Consider the following 21,736-nt stretch of genomic DNA (forward strand, 5'->3'; position numbering starts at 1 on the left):
GACGCCGCTCTGTAAAGAATTCAGCTCAGTTACGTCTTGGCGGGTGGTTTGAGCCTCTCTTCCTCATCTGACAATGAAGCTCCCATGCATAATTCCCAACATTCGTTTCGGAGATCTCACCATCTCCCACCCCACAGCTCCGCCCTCCGCAGGCGACGCCCCGTCCGACGAGCCGAGCTGCGTCCAGACAGCTCGCACGTGTTCGGCGGCGCGAGGGTGGCGGTTACGTCAGCCGACCGGTCCTCTCCATGGGCGACCACCTGCCGACCCGAGCGCGGCCCGTGCCCCAGTTTAGCGCGCGCTCCGCTGCACTTATGCAACGCCATAACTTTGCAGCGACCCGGGCGGCTGCTGTCGATCGAGCATGCCTGGCATTCTAGTGCATGACAATTGGGCAGAAGCGTATGCAGATGCAGAGGAGGTGCTAGCCCCGGCCCAAGGCGCACTCAGGGACGCTGGCATATGCATGAGATGGGCATGCAGATCATGAGTGTTGCGCCGCTCTTTGCATCCAGTGTTTTCTGTTAGTTAGTAGCAGCTGCATGCCGGTATGCCCTGGCTGCATGTACAATGTATCGCTTGTACACGTGCAGCGCCCAGCCATGTACCTCACGGCTGTCACGGCTTGGCTTGGCGGCTGCAGTAATGCACTGGCTTCCTTTTGGAACGGCACTCGTGAATGAACGTCAATAAATATTCCTGTATATATATATATATATATATATATATATATATATATATATATATATATAACTGCAGGCGCAAAACTATTGCTGATGTACGGTTGAGAGATGGCCGTTTCAAGAGCGGACTTCATTGGTCCGACAGGACCAACAAGTTACGCTGCTGTTCGTCTACAATAGCCGTACGTCCAGTCATCTCGTAAGAAATCTGACCGCTGCACCACCAGCCAGAAGCAAGATCTACCCATTGCGCCACCAGTACTAGTAACCAGCACCAGTAATCAGAGACCAGATATGAGGGCACGATGGCGCAGAGGGACTGCAAGGGAGTGGCCATTCATCGCAAATAAGTGTCAAGACAACGAAGAACGGCATGTGCTATCGGGCCCTAGAATTGAACATTTTTGCAACATGAAACCGGCATGAGTGGAGAAAAAAATTCCCTGCGCTCTCACTAAGCTGCAGCTAATTCTCGCCTGTGTCTCTTGGGTACTTCACATGAAACAAGTGCGATTGGAGGACGCTTTTGCTGCTAATTTATGAAGGCAAGGCAAGCTGGCAAAGCGATTCAGCAAACATCTGAGCCTCAGTTAGTCTTTTCCCCGCTTAGCAGGACTCACGACTCGAACACTCCACAGGGCAGAGCAAAACTTGGAAGCAGCCGCGCCCGTGGTCACCTCGAAGCTGTCAGATATGTTCCAAATGTCTCAGGGCTGCTGAGGCTGTACGCACGCGACGGCCCGTGTCTTTGGGACGCGATACAAGTAGGTACTCAAATGCTTAGCAGACGTCTCAACAGGTTCGAAGACCCGACTACCAGTGTGCCCGAGACAACTGCGGGCGCAGAACGCTCTTGTCCTGTGTCTACCTCAGCCTGGGCCCATAAGGGGCTTGCAAGCCGTGTCGTAGCACGGCGCGATCGCGGCCATCGGAGGGGGGGGGGGGGGGGGGTAAATCGCAGGTATTTTGAACGCACGAGTTGTTTATACGGCATTTCGAACTTCATCAGGGGTGCAGTTTTCTATTCAATATGGGGAATGCTCCAGCCTCCTCCCAGGCAAAAGTCGGCCATACTCGGGTAGAACTCCATTTTTGTCGCATGTTGAAGGTTATGTTTAATTATTTCCTCATGTTCAGCCCCCCCCCCTCCCCCAATCCAACTTAATTTCTGAGCTGATATCCTATAAGCATCTATGTCGGTTCGAATTTCCTATTTTTATTAGACATGCTTTCTGTATTTTCCTCTTTCCCAATAACACCTGGCAGTCATTGGCCGTCCTGGACACATTTTGCTGGATCCGTCTGCGCGAGCCCACGCAGACCCGGCGACCTGCACCGGTCAAATCCCGGTTCCCCTTCTGTACACGGTAATCCAACGCATCTAGTCGTCGCCAATCCCACTGAATTTCTAGCTGCTTCCTTAGCGAACATTCATGACGCCCAGTCCCGGCCTGCCCGCCCTTGCAGTTCCGCGCCTCTGCGTCCACCAACTGCCAACCACCACCAAGTTGCTGGTACCGCGCGTCGTCTGCGCCAGCGGCGGAAGATGTCACGCATTCTCGCTGAGCGCACCAGGCAGGGCTCGGGAGAACTCGTGGCAGTATTATAGGTGGAGAGCCGTTGTAATGTGTATTGCGTAAGAGCCACGCATCGGCATGCAAAAGCGATTCTCGAATGACGATGATCGGGGAACCCCCGCAGGCGGCACCTCTGCGTTGAACTTGAAGAAACCCGACCATGCTCTTCGCCTTCATGCTGGTGGTTACAAAACGAATCCAGATCTACATACATGCTTTCAGCAGCCCGTTCCACTCGTCGCCTTGACCGCACCAGGACGGTGCTCGTGAAAAATGACGCTTCACTGCAGTTAACCGCGGCGTCAAGAGCACCTGACCGTGTCGAGTGTCGGCTAACGCGGATCAGAAGCCGACCTAACGAGGCTGATGCACGGCCCCGTTCATGCGTAACGACTCATTGCGGTTCGTTTTCTTTGCTTTTGCGTGTCGTCTCACACATCGCCAATGAGCCTGGCCTATTAACACCAGGGTCACAGCCAGATGGTAAAAGAACCGCTACATGACGCCAACAAATGCTCGTAAACCAGCACTCTGCCAGCGCTAAAAGCCAGGTCCTGTCCACGCAAGTGTTCCTCCGCGAGCCAAACAACAGAGACCACGAGTCGACCGCTCCAGCAGCCTTCATCCACGGCAGTTCGGCTGAGCACTGATAAAGCCGTACCTTTGGCAGTAGTGTCTTTCAGCTGTTTTGCCATGGACCAGGGCGCGGGCGACAAAGTGCGGCATGTGGGACGTCGCGGCATGTGTAAATTATCAGATTATCAGAAGTTCTGCCAGGACGAATGGGCGGTCAAGAGGCATTTTTTTTAATAGACGCTAGACGAAGCATGCTCTCTGCGACCGGCGACTAAAGAAGAGCCCGCTGAAGATTCCAGCGGCATACCCCTACAGTGGAACATGTGTGGAGAGTCCTTGACTAGTACCAGCAACTTGACTAGTACCAGTGCCGGCAACTATAGCCGGGTCACAGAGAATGATATCTACACAAAATATCCCAGTAACTGGTGAGAAAACAGCGGAATCACACTCATGACAACCTATAATTATAATAATGCCTCAGTAGAAAGCCCCGCGAACACACGCCACTGCAAGATCTCGAAACATGTCACCCGTACAGGTGACACACGCAAGCCGCGGTCGGTTATCCCACCCAACGGCAACAGGTGGCGTTGAATGGCGCACGGACTCAGGCTAGCTACAGCAGCGCCCCTACCGAGCGCGGAGCCGCCGGCCGGCTGGTCGAGATCCGCAGCGGCGCGGCGCGCGCAGCGGTGCGCGCCGCCGCCGGGCGCTCCTGCAGCCGGCGCGGTCCGCCAGCCGAGCGCGGGACGGAGTCAGACGGCGCGGCGCCCCGGCAGCACCTCCGTGAGCGGGGTGCCCGACTCCCGGCCGACGGTCGTCACCGCTCCGCCCGACACACCGGCAGAGACCGGCCCGGATCTGGGCCCGGCTGGCGCCCTTCAGACCGGAAGCAGCGCCTGTGGCGGCGGCCACCAGCTGGCCGACAGCGCAGCGCGGAGCGCTACTGGGACTGGCACGGGTTGCCGTCGGCCGGCCAAGAAGGTCGGCGCGCGCCGAGCGCACGGCGGGCTCGACCCGCTCGCTGCCACCGACGAGACGCACTATCAGAGCCACGACACCACGTCAACGTGCCTGGTCAGCTACATCCCGCCGTCCGAGCGGCACAACGGCTGGCATCCCGCTCGAGCTGACCCACCTCACCCGTTCTACCAGCCCGAGAAGCGCTCTCCCCGCCTCCTGAACGCCGCGCGGCGACCGAGGCCCGCGTGCGCACGCGCCCACCCGGGCGACACACGCTGGGCGGCGCGCAGACCCACCCGTCACACAGCACACAGAGTATCACAACTGTCGGAGTCTGAGGGCGCCATGCCCGTCAACGCCTTTGGCTGCGTTGGCGGGGCGGGGCGGCCGGCGCGTTAGCCGTTGTCGCATGACACCGAGTCACAGTTGCTGCTCCAGAAAATGCAGTTGCCGATGCCGGAATAGCAGATGAGCAGGACGGCGGCAAAGAAGACCAGACTGCAGATGGTGCATGGCTTCTTCTCTAGGAAGAAGCCAATCAGGTAGAGCACGACGAACATGATGTGGTTGTGCAGCATGGCCGGGTTCAGGGGCTTCGGAATGAGCAGCACCGGGATCAGCCATTGCAGACAGTACATGGCTGTTGTCTGTAACACGACGACATCATGAGGATTTCCACTCGCTGCTGATGCCTACCATGACTGCAACTGAAAAAGCTGCGTGGACACAACATTGAGAGGCACAACAACCACTTAACATGATATTATGGTGAATACATGTTTTATACATCTGATAACTTTATATGACTACAGCAGCACACATTCCAGATGATGGCCTTTCAAAGAGGCAAATGCTAGAGTGGTGCAGACTCTGGTTGAGTTTTAAGGTGTCCACTGGAAATGGTCATGCACCTAGGCTCCAGTTCTAGCAAAGTTTACTGGCCCTTCCATCAACAAATACACCCACAAGACACTATGGCCTTGGTGAACACTGCTGAAATAAAGCCATGTGAAACTAAGTAATTCTACTGCATGCTCTAAGGCTATATTGTCACCGTGCTCAGCATGTGACAGACCACTGCCCTAAGGCGTTGGACATGTAAGACGGTGCTAAGTGGTTGGCAATGCATCACAGTGTGGCAGTTGGCTCTGGGGGTTTAAAAATTAGAGCTGTATCTAACATTTCTGCCTGGATTGACTCCCTGCCCGGGCCTATCTCGCTGGTGTTATATGTTTGGGTTGTTGACAGCTCCACCTCATCTCACATAATGAAAAGGCACAGAAGCCTTTCGCATTCTGCTAGTCATGAATGTGAATATAATACATTGCAACCAATTAGCACTACCAAGACATTGTACTGTCTCGGCATTGTCATACAAATCAACACAACATGTTTCAAAAAGTTTTGAAGTCATCCACACTCTCCCATCATTACGCAGAACATCCTTTCAAATATGTCATAGAAAGAGTTAACTGTTTGCCACATTCCCAAGCAAGTGAACTGTTCCCTAATGTTACCTCATCTGAAAGAATGTCAGAATACTGAGTCACTAGCTATCACATGTATCACAAGCCAATATTTGGGGTCAGTCAGTCCACTGCTCAGCTGGTGAGACTTATCTGCCCATTAAAACAGACCCATAAAGGTATGTGCACCTGTATAGGCACAAAAGACCCCAGTAGCCTGCAGGCCAACTGCAAGCTCCACAACACTACAATAGAGGTCCAAGCCATACAACTAAAAGCATGATAATATGTGTTGTGTAGACAAAACATGCACTGACAGTGTATTTTGGACTCTGCAGTCAGACATAAATGGTCCTGAAATTTCATTGCATCTGGCCCTTGCCCAAATTTGCTGTTTTTCATAATGCAGACTGGTAGGGGGATGCAAGCCCTTGGTGTTTCCAAACTAATGACAGACCTTAGTGGAAAGCATCAGTGGATTACTCTGAATGAGGCCTCACAATTGACACCAGTATTTATGTTGTTCCATGGATAATCAATACCCTTATAACTACTCAGGCTCACTTTTTTCAGCAGACCTCACTTTATTAGCTACACATCATACCCACCAGACCACGCTTTGTAGCGATACAAAACTTAGACCTGTATGATTCTTGTGCAATGCTGAGTACAATTGTGCATATTCCTGTGTGTTCTGATCATACATTTATGATATAAGGCTCCATTAATGTAACAACGTCGGCCCGCCATGCACACTCTGCGACATCATCAGTTACCACCTGCCTGCCTGTTCAGGCTGCACATCATCATGCCCTGGTGCTAAAAAAACAGGGTGGCCCCAACCAGAAAAGCTGGGAACACATTTCTAGTGTCAAACCATGCAAAATGGATGCCCCATGTGCTACTGAAACTTTGGGCACCATTGCACAACATGCTGGAGAGGTATCCTCAACAAACCCAAGCCATTGCATCACCCCATCCCTATCAGAGCAGGGGCTAAATCTAAAACATTGTAGAACAATTAACTTAAAGTAGCTCCTATCCTACAATAATGGGCACATTCCCCAGCTAAGCCTTTGTTCACAGTCTCAAAGACCTGCCTTTGAGGGATAGGCTAAAGCAAAGATGGAAAGGTTATTTCTGGTGCAGGTTTCCAACCTAGAAATTCAACCATTTCATAGTTAATCCATTAACAAACCAGCTATTACTCTTCACTCAATATGAAGCAAGGGTATAGTTTTTTACCTAGCTGGAAGGAGAAAAATAATTAAGCCTCGCACAAGCCATCACTCAATGTCATGACTGGCGAGAGCTTCCATGGCTATGACAAAAGGCAGCTAAATAAACTCATGACCATTTAATGACCCATGTGCAGTGACCCACAAGTCAGCTTAATACTGATATAGTAATGGGTGCAATGGTACTTAATTTTCATCCCTAACATCTAAAAAAATTAGACTAATGCTTGAGGCCTTGAATACAAAAGAATGCACAAAGCAGGCTTTTGCATACCAAACATTTAAGAATCAGCCAACTGGTACCAGTAAGGTCAATTAACAAATTTACACAGTGGCTGGTGATGACGAGTATGCATACCTCCTGGTTTCAAGAATGGACTAATGCACTAAACCCAAGCCCAGAAATATAAGCTGAGCTCTAGCCAGGCCAACTTGTACAGAAATTTGTACATTGACTCTCACATATAAATGTATTTTGAGGACTTTTGCCTAAAATAACCTTTTCACATCAGTATTCAGGAATCATTGGCTCTCTGTATGCTGAAATTATTGGAACCCATGCCAAACTCTGAAAACATGTACATACAGGATACATGATCCAAACCACTGCTGTCATATCCCTATTTTTCCAGATGTGTTCTGCTGCACACCTATTTTCTGTAGGCTGGACCAGAGGTTGTACTAGTGTCAACAATGATGTTGGGGTGATAGATTATGGTTCCCCAACTCAAGGCAACCTTCAATATTAACCCATAGGAGTGCATGAAAAGACACCAGGCCATAGAATGCTTGTACCCTGATCCACCACAAAGGTTCTACTGCTGCTCTTTGCTTTACTGGTGACTTACTTCATTAAAATGTCAATGCAAAAAAGCAAACTATCAGGCACTGCAGGCAGATGCTGTCTGTGACAAGAATATTTTACGTTACCTACAGATGTCAAAACAAAGGAAAGTAACCAACTGCGCCCCACCTTCTAGCAATTTTTTGCAACAAGTTATGAAATAGCTATGCCTTCAATCTCAAGAACTACCTCCCAAGACCTCGGGTACTCCACGGTATCAAAAGACGCAAAGCCCTATAGATTTACCTGAACTACCAGACCTTCGCCCAGACACAACCAGGGAACCTTAACGCAGCAGACCGAGCCGATAGCACCCAGCACAAATTGCAACACACTCGTTGCGTTCGCCACACTGGGTCTGTAATGCCACCATATCACGGTATTTGCCCAAATACCAGTATTGTCCCAGCGTTAGCTTCGAAAAGTGCACTTTTGTGATGCTTTCTATCCATGAAACGTTATACCTGAGCTTTAATTTTATGAAAAAAATGTTCTGGACTCCCCAACATCCAGAACTGAACAATCAGAACTGACATTTAGGTCGGTCTTTTGTAAAATATACCATAATCCTCGGGTGAAGGCGAAAAAGTAATATGGCAGCCAAGGCTGCGTGTTTCGTTCAATGACGCCCTTGTTTGACGCCTCTACTGCGCACTGTGTCGTAGTACGCTTAGAAGTAGTTCAAAATTGGGGACCGCCAAGTTACGAGTCCCAAGTGCCGTTCGTATCCAACAAGGCACTGATAGTGCAGCAGGTCTCCTTGAACGTGCCGGTCGGTAAATAGATTTTGCCTCTCGTTTTTGTGGTTAGTATGGTCGTTGAGAAGTGGTACAAAGTAGCATCGTGGGCACATCTATGGAGCCGGCAACGCTGCGAGCAGTGTTCGCCATTTATGCTGGGGAATGTACCATGTATTACTGTTGAAAGGTAGCTTGAAAGCTAAAAGGGCATCCAGATCTCTTGCATAATGGCCCGTTTGTGTCAGAATGGCTGGAAATCTGGGTGGCTCACTAGTCCTCTTCCAAAGTTCAGATGAATATTGAATGAACTTTAAATTATTGGTGCAGTTGTGCTGTATTTGGACTATTGCCTGCTGCTGTGATTAGGGGTATAGCAGTATTGACTATTAGGTTATGATATTTGCATATTTAGCCATCCATACTGAATTTTTCCCCTCATTACATTGGGTATCATGGAGCAACAAAATGTAAACATGTATGTAGCCCTGAAGCACCACCTTCCAATGAAAGTTAAACAGGAGTCTAGGCTTGGTGTAAGAACTTCAGGTGTGTTTGATATATGTGCTTACCTGTCCCTAGATTTTGCAAGGGCTTAGTTGAAAATGTCATTTCTCTTCTCAGGGACATTTACGCCAGTGATGACATCACTGTCTGGCATCAGTGCTGATGGTGTGCATAAAAATGGAACATCGGACATTCACCAAAGTGCAGGGCCTTTTTTGAGTGGGCCACAAATAATGGACAACAACCATTCTGTGGAAATTCCCAACCTGGGTCTTGTGTCGGAGAAAATTGAAATAACTGCTCAGAAGCCAGCTGGAGATAAAGCAGAAATGCCACCAATACCAGACAAGGGTCAAAGACTGGTTGAAGGTGTAGGAGAAATTCTGCCAGTTTCTGAAAGGGCTCAAGCAGCAGTTTTGGACACAGCAGATGCTTTGCCATTGTCAAATAAGGCTGAACAATGTGAGCAAAATGAGTCTGAGAAAAAAGTGTGCATAGAAGCCAAGTCAACAGAGCCTAAACTAGTTCCTCAAGCTCAAGAAATGGAGAAACCAGCACCTGAGCCATTGTTGAAGGAGCCTGTGCTGACAGACCAGTTACAATGCAAAAAAGATATGGAAAAAGAAATGGCATTAGATACTGAAACAAGACATGATAAAGAGCAGTCATGTGATGTTGCTGAGGTGCCTGAAAGCCAACCTGAATTGGAGTCTCCTGATATAGTTCAAGCGCTGGAGAACAGTCCTCAAAAGGAGGAGTCTCCTGATGTCGGAATCATTCTAGAGGGCAAACCTCAAGAAGAAAAATCCCCAGAACTGCCTGAGATGCTCCCTCAATCTTGTGAAGATGATACAGTGATTGAAGAAGAAGTGGTGGAAACTAATGGGGAGTCTCTACACCCAAAAAGTGGTTTGGCTCCAGAAAAGGAACCAATGCCACCTCAGAAAGTGTCAGTTCATGAAGAAAGAAAATTGCCTGAAGAGCAGGAAAAATTTTTGCTGGGGGCTGAGAAGCTTGCTTGCAATGCACTTGAAGGGCAAGAAAAAGCTGTGTTGGAGACAGAGGAGCTGGTCCTCAAGGCACCTGAAGAGAAAGAAAGGATGGTCCTTGGGGCAGAGGAGCTGGTTCACAAGGCACCTGAAGAGAAGGAAAAAGCTGTGTTGGAGACAGAGGAGCTGGCTCACAAGGCACCTAAAGAGAAAGAAACAGTTGTCTTGGGGACAGAGAAGCTGGCTCACAAGGCACCTCAAGAGAAGGAAAAAACTGTCCTGAAGACAGAGGAGCTGGTCCACAAGACATCTGAAGAGAGAGAAACAGCTGTCTTGGGGGCAGAGGAGCTGGCCCACAAGGCATGTGAAGAGAAAGAAAAAGCTGTCCTGGAGGCAGAGAAGCCAACTGACACTGTAGATGAGACTTATCAACAAGGTGTTACTGAGAATGAAAAGGAGAGGGAGACAAATGTGGATGACAGGGAGTCAGAGCAGCCTGAGCTTATGGAAGTAGATGATGTGGCTGTCAAAGTTGATGAAGGGGGGACAAAGAAATCTGAACAAAAGCCAGATACTGCTGCAGGATATGAAGATGCTGAACTGGAAGAACATGGTGGGTAAAATTGCAAGGATCTCATAATTTTGTATCAAATTCTGCATGTTTTTGGTTGCTCAAGTGCGGAGTGATGCTACATAATGTGCAAGCTTTGTATTTGGCCTTGTGTCATCTGCTAACAGTGGTACCCTGCCTGTGGATTCTGTAGGGTGACCTGTTGATTGTGTTCTCATTCTTCAGTAATGTCACTGATGCCGTATCTCCCCCCCAAACGTCACCTCACCACGTCACCCCGCGCCGCCTCGCCCAACGCCGCCCCTGCGCCGGCAGTGCCGCTGCTGGAGCAGCCGGCGGAGACGAGCGGTCGCCGCCAGCGTCGCGCCGTCGACCGCTTCTCCGAGTCGACGCCTGAGGCGCGCCGCGCCAGCCTGCCGACGCCGGAGGGACGCGGCACCCGGCTCGGCGACTGCCCCATCGTCGGCCGCAACATTACGGTACCGCACCGCGCCAGCGACCTCCGGGGTGCCCCCGGAGTAGGCGGGAGGAGAGGGAGGGGCTGGGAGGAAACAGCGGGCTCTGCCTGGCCTGTTCAGATTCAGTCCGGGCATGTCTAGTCGCGTGCAAGGCGGCACTTTTGTTTGTTGTGGATTTATTTGATTCTTAAAAATGCATTCGTAACAACATTTTAGTTGATCGATCTGCGGTTGGCAGATCATTATCATAATGCGACAAATCGACACCTCGTACTGGATCTTGGGTCAGTCAGAGTATGGCGGTGCGCCTCGGGCGGTGACGTAGTCCCGGGCACGCTGCGTTGGGGACGGAGGGAGGGGTTGCTATGTTCAGCAAGCTAGTGTCCGGTCGAACCCATCACTTCTGTATGCGAGGCCCAAGTGTGTGTGAAATACTTAACAGGACGGGAAGTGTGTGACGGCGGCATAGTGTGTGTGATTGTCTCAATGCTGCATGCTTGGATTATGGAAAGGAAATGGCGCCCAGGCATGAACATAATGGGATGGACTAAATGGCCGACAAAACCTGTTGACAACCCCATGCCCCGAGCCTGTGGCACCAATTTGCGCCAAACCTTCACCAATCAATGTAAGTTAGTTGATAACATTTCCTCTCTGGAATGTAGTGACCTTGAGTCAGGTCAAAGGTCACCATAATTACCTAAAAACCAACCAACCAAACCAAACCAGAAAGTGTAGTGGCATTCGACTCCGTGCTCTAAACCTGTTACCGATCACCGGTTTCCCGGATTTTGGTATTCATGGTGACCTTTAACCTGACCCAAAGTCACCATGTTCCGGAAATAATAGCGTATCGTCTATGGCGCATCAATTGGGGAAGGTTTCATGCTGATCGGTGCCGTAGGCTCGGAGCATGGGGATGTCCGAAACCCTGTTTTTCCGTTTTTGGGTATTTATGGTGACAATTAACCTGACCCAAGGTCACCATATCCCTCTGAGGCTCAATTGTCCATATCGCGACTGAGTAGTCGCGAAGGCAGTGGTACTCTGAGATAGCATCAGCAACTTCTTTGCTGCTTCTCTGACGCAGCTGGCATTTCGGAACATCATGAAGCATCCTATGTGCTCGTGTGCCTACTGTGCCATCGTGCAGCTGCCTGGTGCAGGCTGAGGTGTTGAGATGGAAAGCTACATTTGGCAGCCATCCGCTACAATTTTTAAGCTTGAATGTGCGTGCTACCAACTGGCGTTAGTCTTCTTACTTTGTCAATCCGACGACAACCAGCGCTGTAGGTCATGGCGCCAACGTCCGTAAATGTTGACGTCGGTGACAAAAATGGTGTTTCCTGAATGGTCTGACTAGGGCAACACCCAACTGTCTCCGAAGAGGGCTGCCTCTGTCTCTGGCCTCTGTCTCACTAGCACGGGCAGTTTAGCAGTGTGCGGCACTGAATAATGGATGGAAAACGCTTCCGTATACATCCCAGAAACTATGGTTTTCGTGGCTCTTCTTTGAGGATTGCTGGACAGCTGGCCGAGAAAATTCGAGGGAAACGGCCCGGCGACCGTGTCAGATCATTGCGTGGCCCTTTAAAACATCTCCGCAAAACAGCATTGAGCTGCAGCTGCGCTACTAGGATGGGGCGTGTGTGTGTGCGTGTGTGTTGAAGGACCTGTACGGTAAGCTGTGCGGTTATGTGATCTACAGCAAACTGTCATAAACTGGTTACGAAAATAGATAAAGTGTTCTGGGAAACATTTTCTGTTGAAAAGGATGGCTTAAATTAGTCCTCCTTTCTTGGCTACAAATATTTGCTTTTCTGTTTTATGTCTGGTATGGAATGGGATTATTTCATTCTGCAAATGAGTTATGCTCCAAACCTGGTATGTTTATATCATCAGGTGTCTAGTTTTCCCGGTTATACTGGTTTTACTCAGTCTTAAGCTATTTTCTTTCATATTCAGCAGTCTCCGAAGTTTCTCTTTCGTATAGTCTGATGTATTCCAAGATGATTCTGTTTTTACGTACAACATTCCTCCGCGTTTTTCCACGCGTAGTCAGTTAAAGTTCAGCTGGGTGAAAATTTTGCGTTACTTCTGATCGCTGTAATGATCGCTTGTTCAGGCTACATCCCCCTACCTCATTGCCGCGTCACACTCTGTTGCATCACCCTCACCAGCGGTGCGCCCCCTCCCCCTGCCTCTCTGATCGCCTCCCCCGTCTGACCGGTGACTCTCCCCACAGTCGAGCGGGACCGAGCCGCTGCACGTGCTGCACCAGGTGATGTTCGGCCGCCAGGGCAGGCCGCACGAGCTGCGCCGCAACCTGCGCCAGTTCAACGGATTCAGCTTCGAGCCCGACTCGGCCGCGCACGCCAAGAAGCGTGAGAGCCTGCTCAGGTCAGCCCCGGGGCGGCGCGGCGGCGGCTGACCGGCGCACGGCGGGTTCGAGCCCCGCGCGCGGCATGAATGTTTGGTGGGATGTATCGCGGGGACCGGCGTGGGATGCCGCAAAGCTGGTGGCTTTACAGTTACATTCGAGTATACACAGGCTTATGTCGTATGCGCTTGCGTGGGTTCTTGGAAGGTTCGTGTTACGTTCACGCATTTATCAAAATAATTCTTATTGGTATCATTACGTGTGGTATGACGATTGTTAGCAATGCAGCTGTTTAGTGGTTATTTGCGTCACTGTTGTACTGCGTTGTGGTCAGATCAGCCGCTGGAGACCGTTCTGGTCCAAATTTCCGGCAATCACACTGGAAGACAGCTGCATAGACGGTGCTGCCCCATTCCTAAGAAGCAGCATTCAGCGTATGATGCCTGTGCGCGCACGTGTTCTGTTCCTTCGGCGTCCCCACGCTGGTGGAAGTCTCGTGCTGGATCTGAGTTGGCGTGTTGCGGTCTGCAGGTACCATGTGGACGTCCTGTACTCCCTCTGCCGCGTCCTGGACCTGGAGACCGAGGACAAGACGCAAGAGCAGCTGGCGGAGAGTGTGCTCGAGTACCTCCACCAGCCCAAGCCCTCCGACAAGGAGGTAAGCCGAAGCTCCCCGCTCGGAAGCCCCCAGAATGAATGGTACTGATGTATTGGATGAAGAAGTGGGCTTGCTGAGGGACAAGCGCCGAGAGTCGTGGATACATGCATGTCCCTCGCTGTCAAGGTTCATGTTTGCATGCTGTTGTGTATGCTCATCTGGCCTCATTTAGTCCGGTGTTCTGTGTTGTGTTGTGTGCTTGATTTTATGTGACTGACTGGTTGAAAATCGTCTCTTGACGCAACCACTTGTTCGCGACGTAGCCATCTCCATGAAACACTGAACGAACGAAGCTCATGTGATGCCATGACTCCACGCGTCCAGACGCGTTCGCGTACGCGTGTGAACCGCCACCCTGTTGGTACCGCAGCCGAAGACACCCAAGAAACGCCAGTCACAGGGAAGGGACAACACCCCCGCCAGGAAGGGCAGCCGCAGCTCAGCCAGGAGAAGCGCGGCCGCCGCGACCACCGCCGACAAGCCTGACGATGGTGGGGACGAGGACGAAGACCAGCACAGTGACGAGGAGGAGCAGCGGGTGGTGAAGGTGAGGGGCGTGCGGCTGCCGGCAGGCTGGGGCAGCTCTGCACACCGGACGCATGTCTGGAGGCGCGGGACGCGTGTGTTACTGGCTGTTAGGATGGGAGGTCGCGTTCTGACGTGCGCACATTCGGGACGCAGCGCGCCCAGCTGTACAGCTGTCGACTGAAGGAAGCGGACTGACGTGGAGGAGAACCGCGGCCGTCAACGGTAGCAACGGCGCGTGGTACCAAGACACGAAGAAAATCATTGTCGTGTCACTTTAGAATTGCGCGACGTTTAATATGGTTCAGTGGCGTCTGAGAGATATGAAACTGTTCCTCGGTCTGGCAAAACCATCATTGGAAGTGTTTTGCAGGCACATGAATATAAGCAGGCTGCGTGCCATAAGACGATACTGGATGTGTCCAGACACCGCTTCGTTTCCTTTTGCCTAGTACCGAAAGGTGCATAATCGATAAGCTAATGCATAGAATATGAAGAAGAGCGAAAAATAAAAGAATACAAAGGCATACTTAATACTTACCAATACTAATACTAATACTAATACTAATACAATACTTAAAAAGACCTTGCCCTAATATGACTAGTCAGCTTACGTAAGTGTGCAACTGATGGTCCGAAGCCAAGATCGGTCAGTTATAGTTTGCCCACTGTCCCGTCCCTTATCATATTCGGTTGGGGCCAGGTTCTTGTGGTCTGTTGTATTGCCCGGTTCTCCATTTCTTCGCTCCTATCATCGTACGTTTCGCTTAATTCGCTGTCTTGTTTTCGGGCGGATCAGAAGAAGAGAGCCACTCCGAAGAAGATTCCAGCTAAGAAGACTCCAGCAAAGAAAACACCGGTTCGCAAAACCCCCGCGAAGAAAACACCAACCGCAAAGGCTAAGGGCACCTCGGCCAAGAAGGCCGCAGCGAAGCCGGCCGGCAGGAAGCCTCCGGCCAAGCGGACGCCGCAGACCAAGAGGAAGCGGGAGGATGCGGGGGATCAGCCAGCGGCCAAGAGAACGAAGTCCGGCAGGGCGACGGGGCGCAGTCGTCGCTAACAGGGGCTCGCTTCCACGGGCGCGGCGGCGGGCGTGATGCGAGACGACCGCAGCGCCGTGCCGACGAACCGAACTCGCCAGCCGTGCGCTGCGGGCGAGCGCGCCGTCTGTGTCAGCGCGGGATACGGACGCGGCGCGGCTGTACAGCGGGGTGTGCAGTGGAGGCTAGGGACTGCGGCGTGCCACAGTGGGGCGCCCGACGCGGGCGCGTGGCGCCCGGTAGAGCGATAAGGACCGACACTGCGGTGCCGGATAGCGTAAGGCGCGACGCCCTGCTGTACAACAGTGAATGGGGGCGGTGGCGACGCGGCGGCGACAGCGGCGAGCTGGAGCGGCTCCTGGTGAGGGGTGACGGGGCGCCGGACACCACGCCTCCTGAGCTCGGCACCGACAGGCTCAACGGCTGCAATGGGTAAGGACGAGCCCGCTGCCAGCGTGGTGTGGAGTATGATGGTGCCAGCGTGGTTTTGTGTGACTGGGTTTTTGCGTTTGGTAGGTTTCTGCTTAGTTGCGTATTGGGGATATATTTGGTCGGGCGCATTGTCGGTGAAGAGTTTGGCGTCCTTTTTCACGTGGGCCTTGCTTTTTCACTCCCACATGGTTGTATTTTGCTGAGTATACTCATAATGTCTGATGAATACTATCAGGTATCGGTGCGACTTTGTCGCGACGTCACGTGATCGACCTCATTGTATTTTGCAGTTGTATTTCACATGGCACGCATATGGCACAGTTATTGCATTTGGACGCTGCATAAAGGCGGATAGAAGCTTCCAATCCTTTTTAAACGCGAATATTTGACTCCGTTCATGTGTGTATCTGCGTTTCTTTTCGCATTTCATCAGTCCATAACAGAACTTGCTGCGGCGTAAGCGGTAAACGTTAAGAAGATAATGTGTGCTTCTCTGAGGAGACTTGTACTTGATACTGAAACTTCGCTTACCCGCTCAGCCATTTAAAGTCAGTCTCCTGCGTTTGGGAGAGGCCTGTGACGCGCTTGGGTGCGGTGACTAGGGATGGTTGCCTGACGTGCCTCGTCCGCCGCCAGTGGTCCAGCCCGATGGGAGGCGTCGTCGCCCGCCATCCGCTCCAGTCTGCCCCCGAGCGCCGCTGGGCACAGCCGCCAGGCGCCGCTCGCGCCCCTTGCGGCATATGCAAACACTGCTGCTTCCGCCGGCCGCCGCCAGTCGCGGGCGACCTGTACAATGTGTAGTGTCGAGCCGAGCTCGTCTGTAGCAGTAGGTTTTACAGTACTTTGACTCCAGCCGTGGTTTGTCCGAGCGTGTGTTCTGACGATGATTCAGTGTGGGCGTACCGGCGGAGCGGCCGGCGCCGGCGTCCCGGTGCTTTTCGGACAATTTTCGGATCTCAGTACAACGAGCGCGTGACGCGCGCCTGGCGAGGGCACGCGGTGTGGGTGGGTCGCTGCCCTGTGCGACGCGAGCACCGGATACAAATACAAATAGTGAGCCTCGTATGGGGGTGTGCTTGGGTGCGTATGTGAGGGGGAGGGGGTGAACCGGCGCCCGCCCAGAGAGGGAAGCTGTCCGGATGACGTCACCAGGGAGGGATACGCGGCTGTCTGTTAGTCGATGTGCGCACCCACGCCACTGGCCGTTGTTCGGAGTTGGTGTGCGTTCCGCATTAGACTCGAGTAACGGACCCAAGGCTTGTGTAGCCTCGGGGGATTGACTAAGAAAGTTAAGAGGCTGGCGAACAGGCCACACCCGGGATCGGGTCTTTGATCTAGTCACGAAGAAACAGTCCAACAGCTACTCCGGGCAAAGCCCCTGACAAGCTGTCGAACGTGCCCTGATCTGAGGGGCCGGCCCAAAATTCGGCTTATGGTCCACCATTGGCGCCCGATTCAGTGATGCGCAATGCTGTCAAAGCCCACAGAGCACTGGGTGCCCTGGAAATTAGCCAAGGGTCGCGGCATCACCAAGTCACCACCAGCCTGTGCTATTGGCCCTTGCTCTTGCTCCACTGGTCTGTGTGCGGAGGCGGTATCAATCACTACCACTGACGTCATGCTGCTGCGTGACAACAGCCTGTGCTGCCAACTCTCCCGCTGGGCTGTTGTAGGCGACCTGAGTAGGTCAGAAGGTCTCAAGGTGAGACGGAAGGTCTTAGCACCTTACCCTCTGCCCCGCCGGCGACGCTTGGCACGCGCTCACCTTACAGCGCCCCGATGGTGGGAAGATGGCAGGTGCATTGTCTGCAGTCGCGGATAACGCGTGTCAGCTGTGTGGTCTGCCATCGCCGCACCGTTCGCGTCGCTTCTCACCAACACAGTCAGGCGGACACCTGTCCGTGTTCTCTTGTGACTGTGCCACTGGGGCCGAACTTCGTCTGGCCGTCGAACATCGTATGTTAGAAGCCCAGTGTTTTCGTTTCCTCTCCTCAATGCACAGGAAAAAAACGTGACTCCATTTGGTTATTATTTAAAACGTTTTGCGTGGGTGGCTTTGGGTTTGAGGCATATGATACGCAGAACCTTTGCGCGTGCGCCGACGCTACCCCCGGACATGGACGCTACCAGTCATCAGACAGCCTTATCTCCGGTCATAATGTCAGACGGAAGGTTTCCCTTCTTTGGTTTTAGGATTTGACCGCCGAAGGCTGAAGGTGCCGTACGGTGTCGACACGGTCGAGCTGGGCCAGGCTGACCCTTTTTTGCCGTTGCGAGCTGACATTTCCATACCAGCCGGGTCAGGCACTGCGCCCAATCCGGGCCTCGCACTCTGTGCCGTTGGGTGACGAGGCTGACATCTGTCGGCTACACCATGGAGGTAGCTTGTGGCCCAAACACTCACATATTCGATTTCACGACCTCGTGGTTGGAAATTTGGGGCTTTGTCGGTATTGTGTTGGCTCCCACTTCTTTCAGCTATCTTTATCGAAGGAGGACGCGGCGCCAAGAAACGTCAAGACGCCAAAGCACAAGCAAAACTTCCATGGTTCATAGGATCAGTTCATGTTAATTTCTGTGTTCGGGTACAATACAAAGAATACATCCCGATCTGGCCGTACCAAAGGAGGAGCGTTGGCAGCTATGTCACAGACTCAGCGGCATCCTCTGGGCCTGAGGTTTCAAGTACCTCTCACGAGTAGGAACAGGGTGGCTTCAAGCTCAATTTACGCGGCGCCAGTCAACTTGCAGACGAACGTCTTCTCGACCGAGCAGTCCTCGTCGTCCCACTCGCCGGACAGCTTATCGTAGATCTGCACGCAGTGCTGCTTGAACAGCAGGTTGTCCGGCTGGTTCGGTGCCCAGTACTGCCGGCATACCGGTCACCGGTCAGGCCACCCGCGTCGAGCCGTCACTGTGACTCAGCTGATCACCTGAGCCCAACGCCGTCGACAGACGTGTCGCAGGCATGGCTCGTACCAAGCTGGAGTGCGGGCCGTGCCGAGCCGGCGCAGCGTCAGAGTAGTTAGGTTACCATCGGTCCCGTCCCGCCCTGCATGGGTCGTACCGAGCTGGAGTGAGAGCCGTGCCGAGCCGGCGCAGCGCCCGAGTAGTTAGGTTACCATCGGTCCCGTCCCGCCCTGCATGGGTCGTACCGAGCTGGAGTGCGGGCCGTGCCGAGCCGGCGCAGCGCCAGAGTAGTCAGGCTACCATCGGTCCCGTCCCGCCCTGCATGGGTCGTACCGAGCTGGAGTGCGGGCCGTGCCGAGCAGGCGCAGCGCCAGAGTAGTTAGGTTACCATCGGTCCCGTCCCGCCCTGCATGGGTGAAGTCACTCCGTGGGGTCATTGGGTGCCTTAACCGCCATACTCGCTCTCAAGCTTGAGTGTGGAACCGGTGCAGACGTCGAGGAGATGCGAACAAGAAGGGGGGGGAGGGTGATATGGATACGTAATACTTTGCATGCTCCGCAATGGCCCAGCCGATTTATTTTCGAGGGGTTGGATGGTAGTCGCGGCTGCGGCCCGCGGCGCCAGTCCTGTCAGGCTCGGTGTCGGCGCAGTCTGGCGACGGGCGGTGGACGCTCGTACCAGGAACTCTACCACGGAGTTGTCACTCCAGAGAAACTCTCTGTTGTGCATATGGTCGTTCAGGCCGATCCATGCGTACTCAGCGCCCAGCTTTTCCACGATGAACGAGTTCTCCAGCCTGCGGAAAAAGCGGGTGTGTTCCGCCTGTTTCTCGCTTCCACACATTGCCTGCGGGCCGCCAACTGACGTTTGTACGGTTAATCGCTGGTTTCATCGATCACTTGTTACACTTGGCAAGGGTGGTTACCCTTTGAAGAAATACTGCAGCAGATGCGTACGTCACTGACCTGACACGAATCAACAATCAGTTATACCGAGTCCCGCCTTTCAAAAGCCGATGCCACATCGATCAGCGGAAGGAGCGATGGTCAGCCCAGCGGAAGGATGGCGTTCCATAGATCGACCGACACCGTGCAACAATCGTCTCGGAGATCTCCGTTGCGGTAGGATGCCGAACCGGCCCTCGGAGCCAGACAATTTTGCTCTAAACTAAACTAAGCTAAATTGTACTAAACTAAACCAGCCCAACTCACAGGTGACTGATGGATGTCAGGTCGGCGGCGGGGTCCATCGTTTGGCAGGCCTTTCGCGCGTTGTCCCAAGACGCCTTGTAGGCGGATATCCAGTAGCAGTTGCCGTCGTTGGTCAGCCACTGGTCGCTGGGGCAGGCCGCCAGCGCTGGAGAACATCACGATGCGTTTTTGGCAGCGCGTGACATGGTTCGGTTGCTTTAATACGTTAGTATCTCGGCATCTGTAACATCGATGGAGAGATCCAGGCAGATGACATCGCGCCTGACGTGTTTTACTTGGAAGACCTGCTTGATTCAAGTGTCCATGACATAATTATGGCTAAAGAAGGACTCAAACTAACTGGCACGCGCTCAGGCCAAAACGCCAAATGTTACATCTTTGCAGGTAATTGAAAAGCGCATCGTCTATTATAAACTAAATATATCTTTTAAGTTAGCTGACCTATGGCAGGTCAAAGTCTGGTCATGGATTCAGCAGTCATTTTCTAGGGAAGCGTTTAATCTGATGCAACAATGGAGTGTTAGATGAAGCCATACACCTCTGAGATACTCCCTTAGGCAACGCAACACTTGAATGAACAAATTTAATTGACCTAGGATCAGGCATGAAGCTCAGACCAAGGTCAGAACCAACCTGCTTTATTGCTCTAGGGCTTGCGTGATCAAAAAGTTTCTGGTGCCCATTTCGAATTTATTGATAACTGGAACCGCATTATGCATCTTCCATGGACTTCTTACAGTTCAGGACAGGTCACTGATCTAAAATGACTCAGGTCAACATTTTGTTTGCAGGAACATACTGCCTAGCGTAATCTTTGTCGCTTATTCAAATGCAAAACTTAAAGCAGTGTTGTGTGATTTTAGTCATCATGACCTTCGAAAGCTCAAACAAGGTCACTGATCTTAACTGAGCATTTCACCTTTTGCTTAGCAAAGGTATTTAAGCCCTGGGGGCACTTTGGACACGAACATGCAGTTTAACATTGTTTGAGCTTATTTGACCCAAAGGTCATGATCTAGGCACCTCAAACTTTGACCTAAGTGGGTTCACGTAAAGGCCAACACACTCTGGGAATTTGGTGTCAACTCTCTTAGTTCCTGAGATCTCAGGAGGCTCAAATTGACCCCCACCCGAGCGAAGGGCATCCAACCGGCCACCCGGGCGCGTGCTTATAATGGCTCAGCATTGTAAATCAGGTGCAGTTAAACACAGATCCTGAAAACCAAGCCTGAGCTCATATAAAGCTGAGCTGTGTTCGTACAGAGCTCTTAAATGGCCACCAGTACACGCTTACGACACTGTCGTAACGCTACGCCCCCCGGAGCCAGGCGCCGCCGCCTGGCCGGCGTGTTCGCCTGACGCTGCGAGCCGAAACTGCGGGCACGCCGCATGCCGGCCTGTCTTGAGCGGACACGGTACACGTGACGTGTCCTGACCCGCCACCGAGCGCTGCCCTGTGGTAACCAGACAGGCTACCGAGCACTGACCTGTGATAAACAGACAGGACACCGAACACTGAGCTGTGGTAACCAGACAGGCCGCCGCCGAGCACTGACCTGCGATAACTTAACAGGACACCGAGCACTGACCTGTAGTAATCAGACAAGACATCGAGCACTGACCCGTGATAACCAGACAGGACACCGAGCGCTGACCTGCGGTAACCAGACAGGCCGCCACCACCGCCAGTAGAACCATGATGTACTGCCGTTATGGAGCCAACGCAGCCTGTTGCCCGTCCTGCGTCCCGGTCGTGAGTGTCGAGCCCCGTGTGGGACGGGGTCCGCCGCGCTCCCGGTATGGGAGCGCAGACGGGATGATGACAGGCTCAGGTGTCAGCGTCCCACGCCTTTATCAGCTCGTGGCCGCGCCTGTTGACACGTGTTTTTATATCTGCTTGGTCTGCGGTGTTGGTCTGTCAAGGCCAATGTCTGACACATGAATTTGAGTTTGCGCTGTATGCAAGA

The 21,736-nt window shown here is 52.5% G+C and overlaps 3 protein-coding genes across 4 annotated transcripts; 1 reads left to right on the forward strand and 2 right to left on the reverse strand.

The window, feature by feature from the left end:
- Nucleotides 1–3,587: 3,587 nt before the first annotated feature.
- Nucleotides 3,588–7,672, reverse strand: bc10 (BLCAP apoptosis inducing factor bc10). The gene is made up of 2 exons (XM_037229569.1): nucleotides 7,597–7,672; nucleotides 3,588–4,449 (listed from the first exon to the last, which is right to left on the reverse strand). Exon 2 carries the CDS (start codon nucleotides 4,438–4,440, stop codon nucleotides 4,198–4,200), a length of 243 nt encoding a protein of 80 aa, XP_037085464.1. The 5' UTR covers nucleotides 4,441–4,449; nucleotides 7,597–7,672; the 3' UTR covers nucleotides 3,588–4,197.
- A 333-nt stretch (nucleotides 7,673–8,005) lies between these two features.
- LOC119105775 (muscle M-line assembly protein unc-89) lies at nucleotides 8,006–16,710 on the forward strand. Its single transcript, XM_037229285.1, has 8 exons — nucleotides 8,006–8,155; nucleotides 8,712–10,196; nucleotides 10,470–10,633; nucleotides 12,858–13,012; nucleotides 13,524–13,650; nucleotides 14,021–14,197; nucleotides 14,975–15,647; nucleotides 16,284–16,710. The coding sequence occupies exons 2-7, from the start codon at nucleotides 8,729–8,731 to the stop codon at nucleotides 15,233–15,235; spliced, it is 2,352 nt and encodes a 783-aa protein (XP_037085180.1). The 5' UTR covers nucleotides 8,006–8,155; nucleotides 8,712–8,728; the 3' UTR covers nucleotides 15,236–15,647; nucleotides 16,284–16,710.
- Nucleotides 16,711–17,567: 857 nt separating this feature from the next.
- Nucleotides 17,568–21,514, reverse strand: LOC119106280 (lectin BRA-3). Of its 2 annotated transcripts, none has more exons than XM_037229892.1 (4): nucleotides 21,425–21,514; nucleotides 19,770–19,914; nucleotides 19,237–19,354; nucleotides 17,568–18,514 (listed from the first exon to the last, which is right to left on the reverse strand). In XM_037229892.1, exons 1-4 carry the CDS (start codon nucleotides 21,465–21,467, stop codon nucleotides 18,374–18,376), a joined length of 447 nt encoding a protein of 148 aa, XP_037085787.1. In that variant the 5' UTR covers nucleotides 21,468–21,514; the 3' UTR covers nucleotides 17,568–18,373. The 2 variants fall into 2 exon arrangements, with proteins under 2 accessions (XP_037085787.1, XP_037085789.1); XM_037229894.1 differs by lacking the exon at nucleotides 21,425–21,514 and adding an exon at nucleotides 20,403–20,442.
- Nucleotides 21,515–21,736: the final 222 nt, after the last annotated feature.

The sequence above is a fragment of the Pollicipes pollicipes genome, unplaced genomic scaffold, assembly GCF_011947565.3.
Source record: "Pollicipes pollicipes isolate AB1234 unplaced genomic scaffold, Ppol_2.1 Scaffold_6138;HRSCAF=7277_pilon_pilon_pilon, whole genome shotgun sequence".
Taxonomy (NCBI): domain Eukaryota; kingdom Metazoa; phylum Arthropoda; class Thecostraca; order Pollicipedomorpha; family Pollicipedidae; genus Pollicipes; species Pollicipes pollicipes.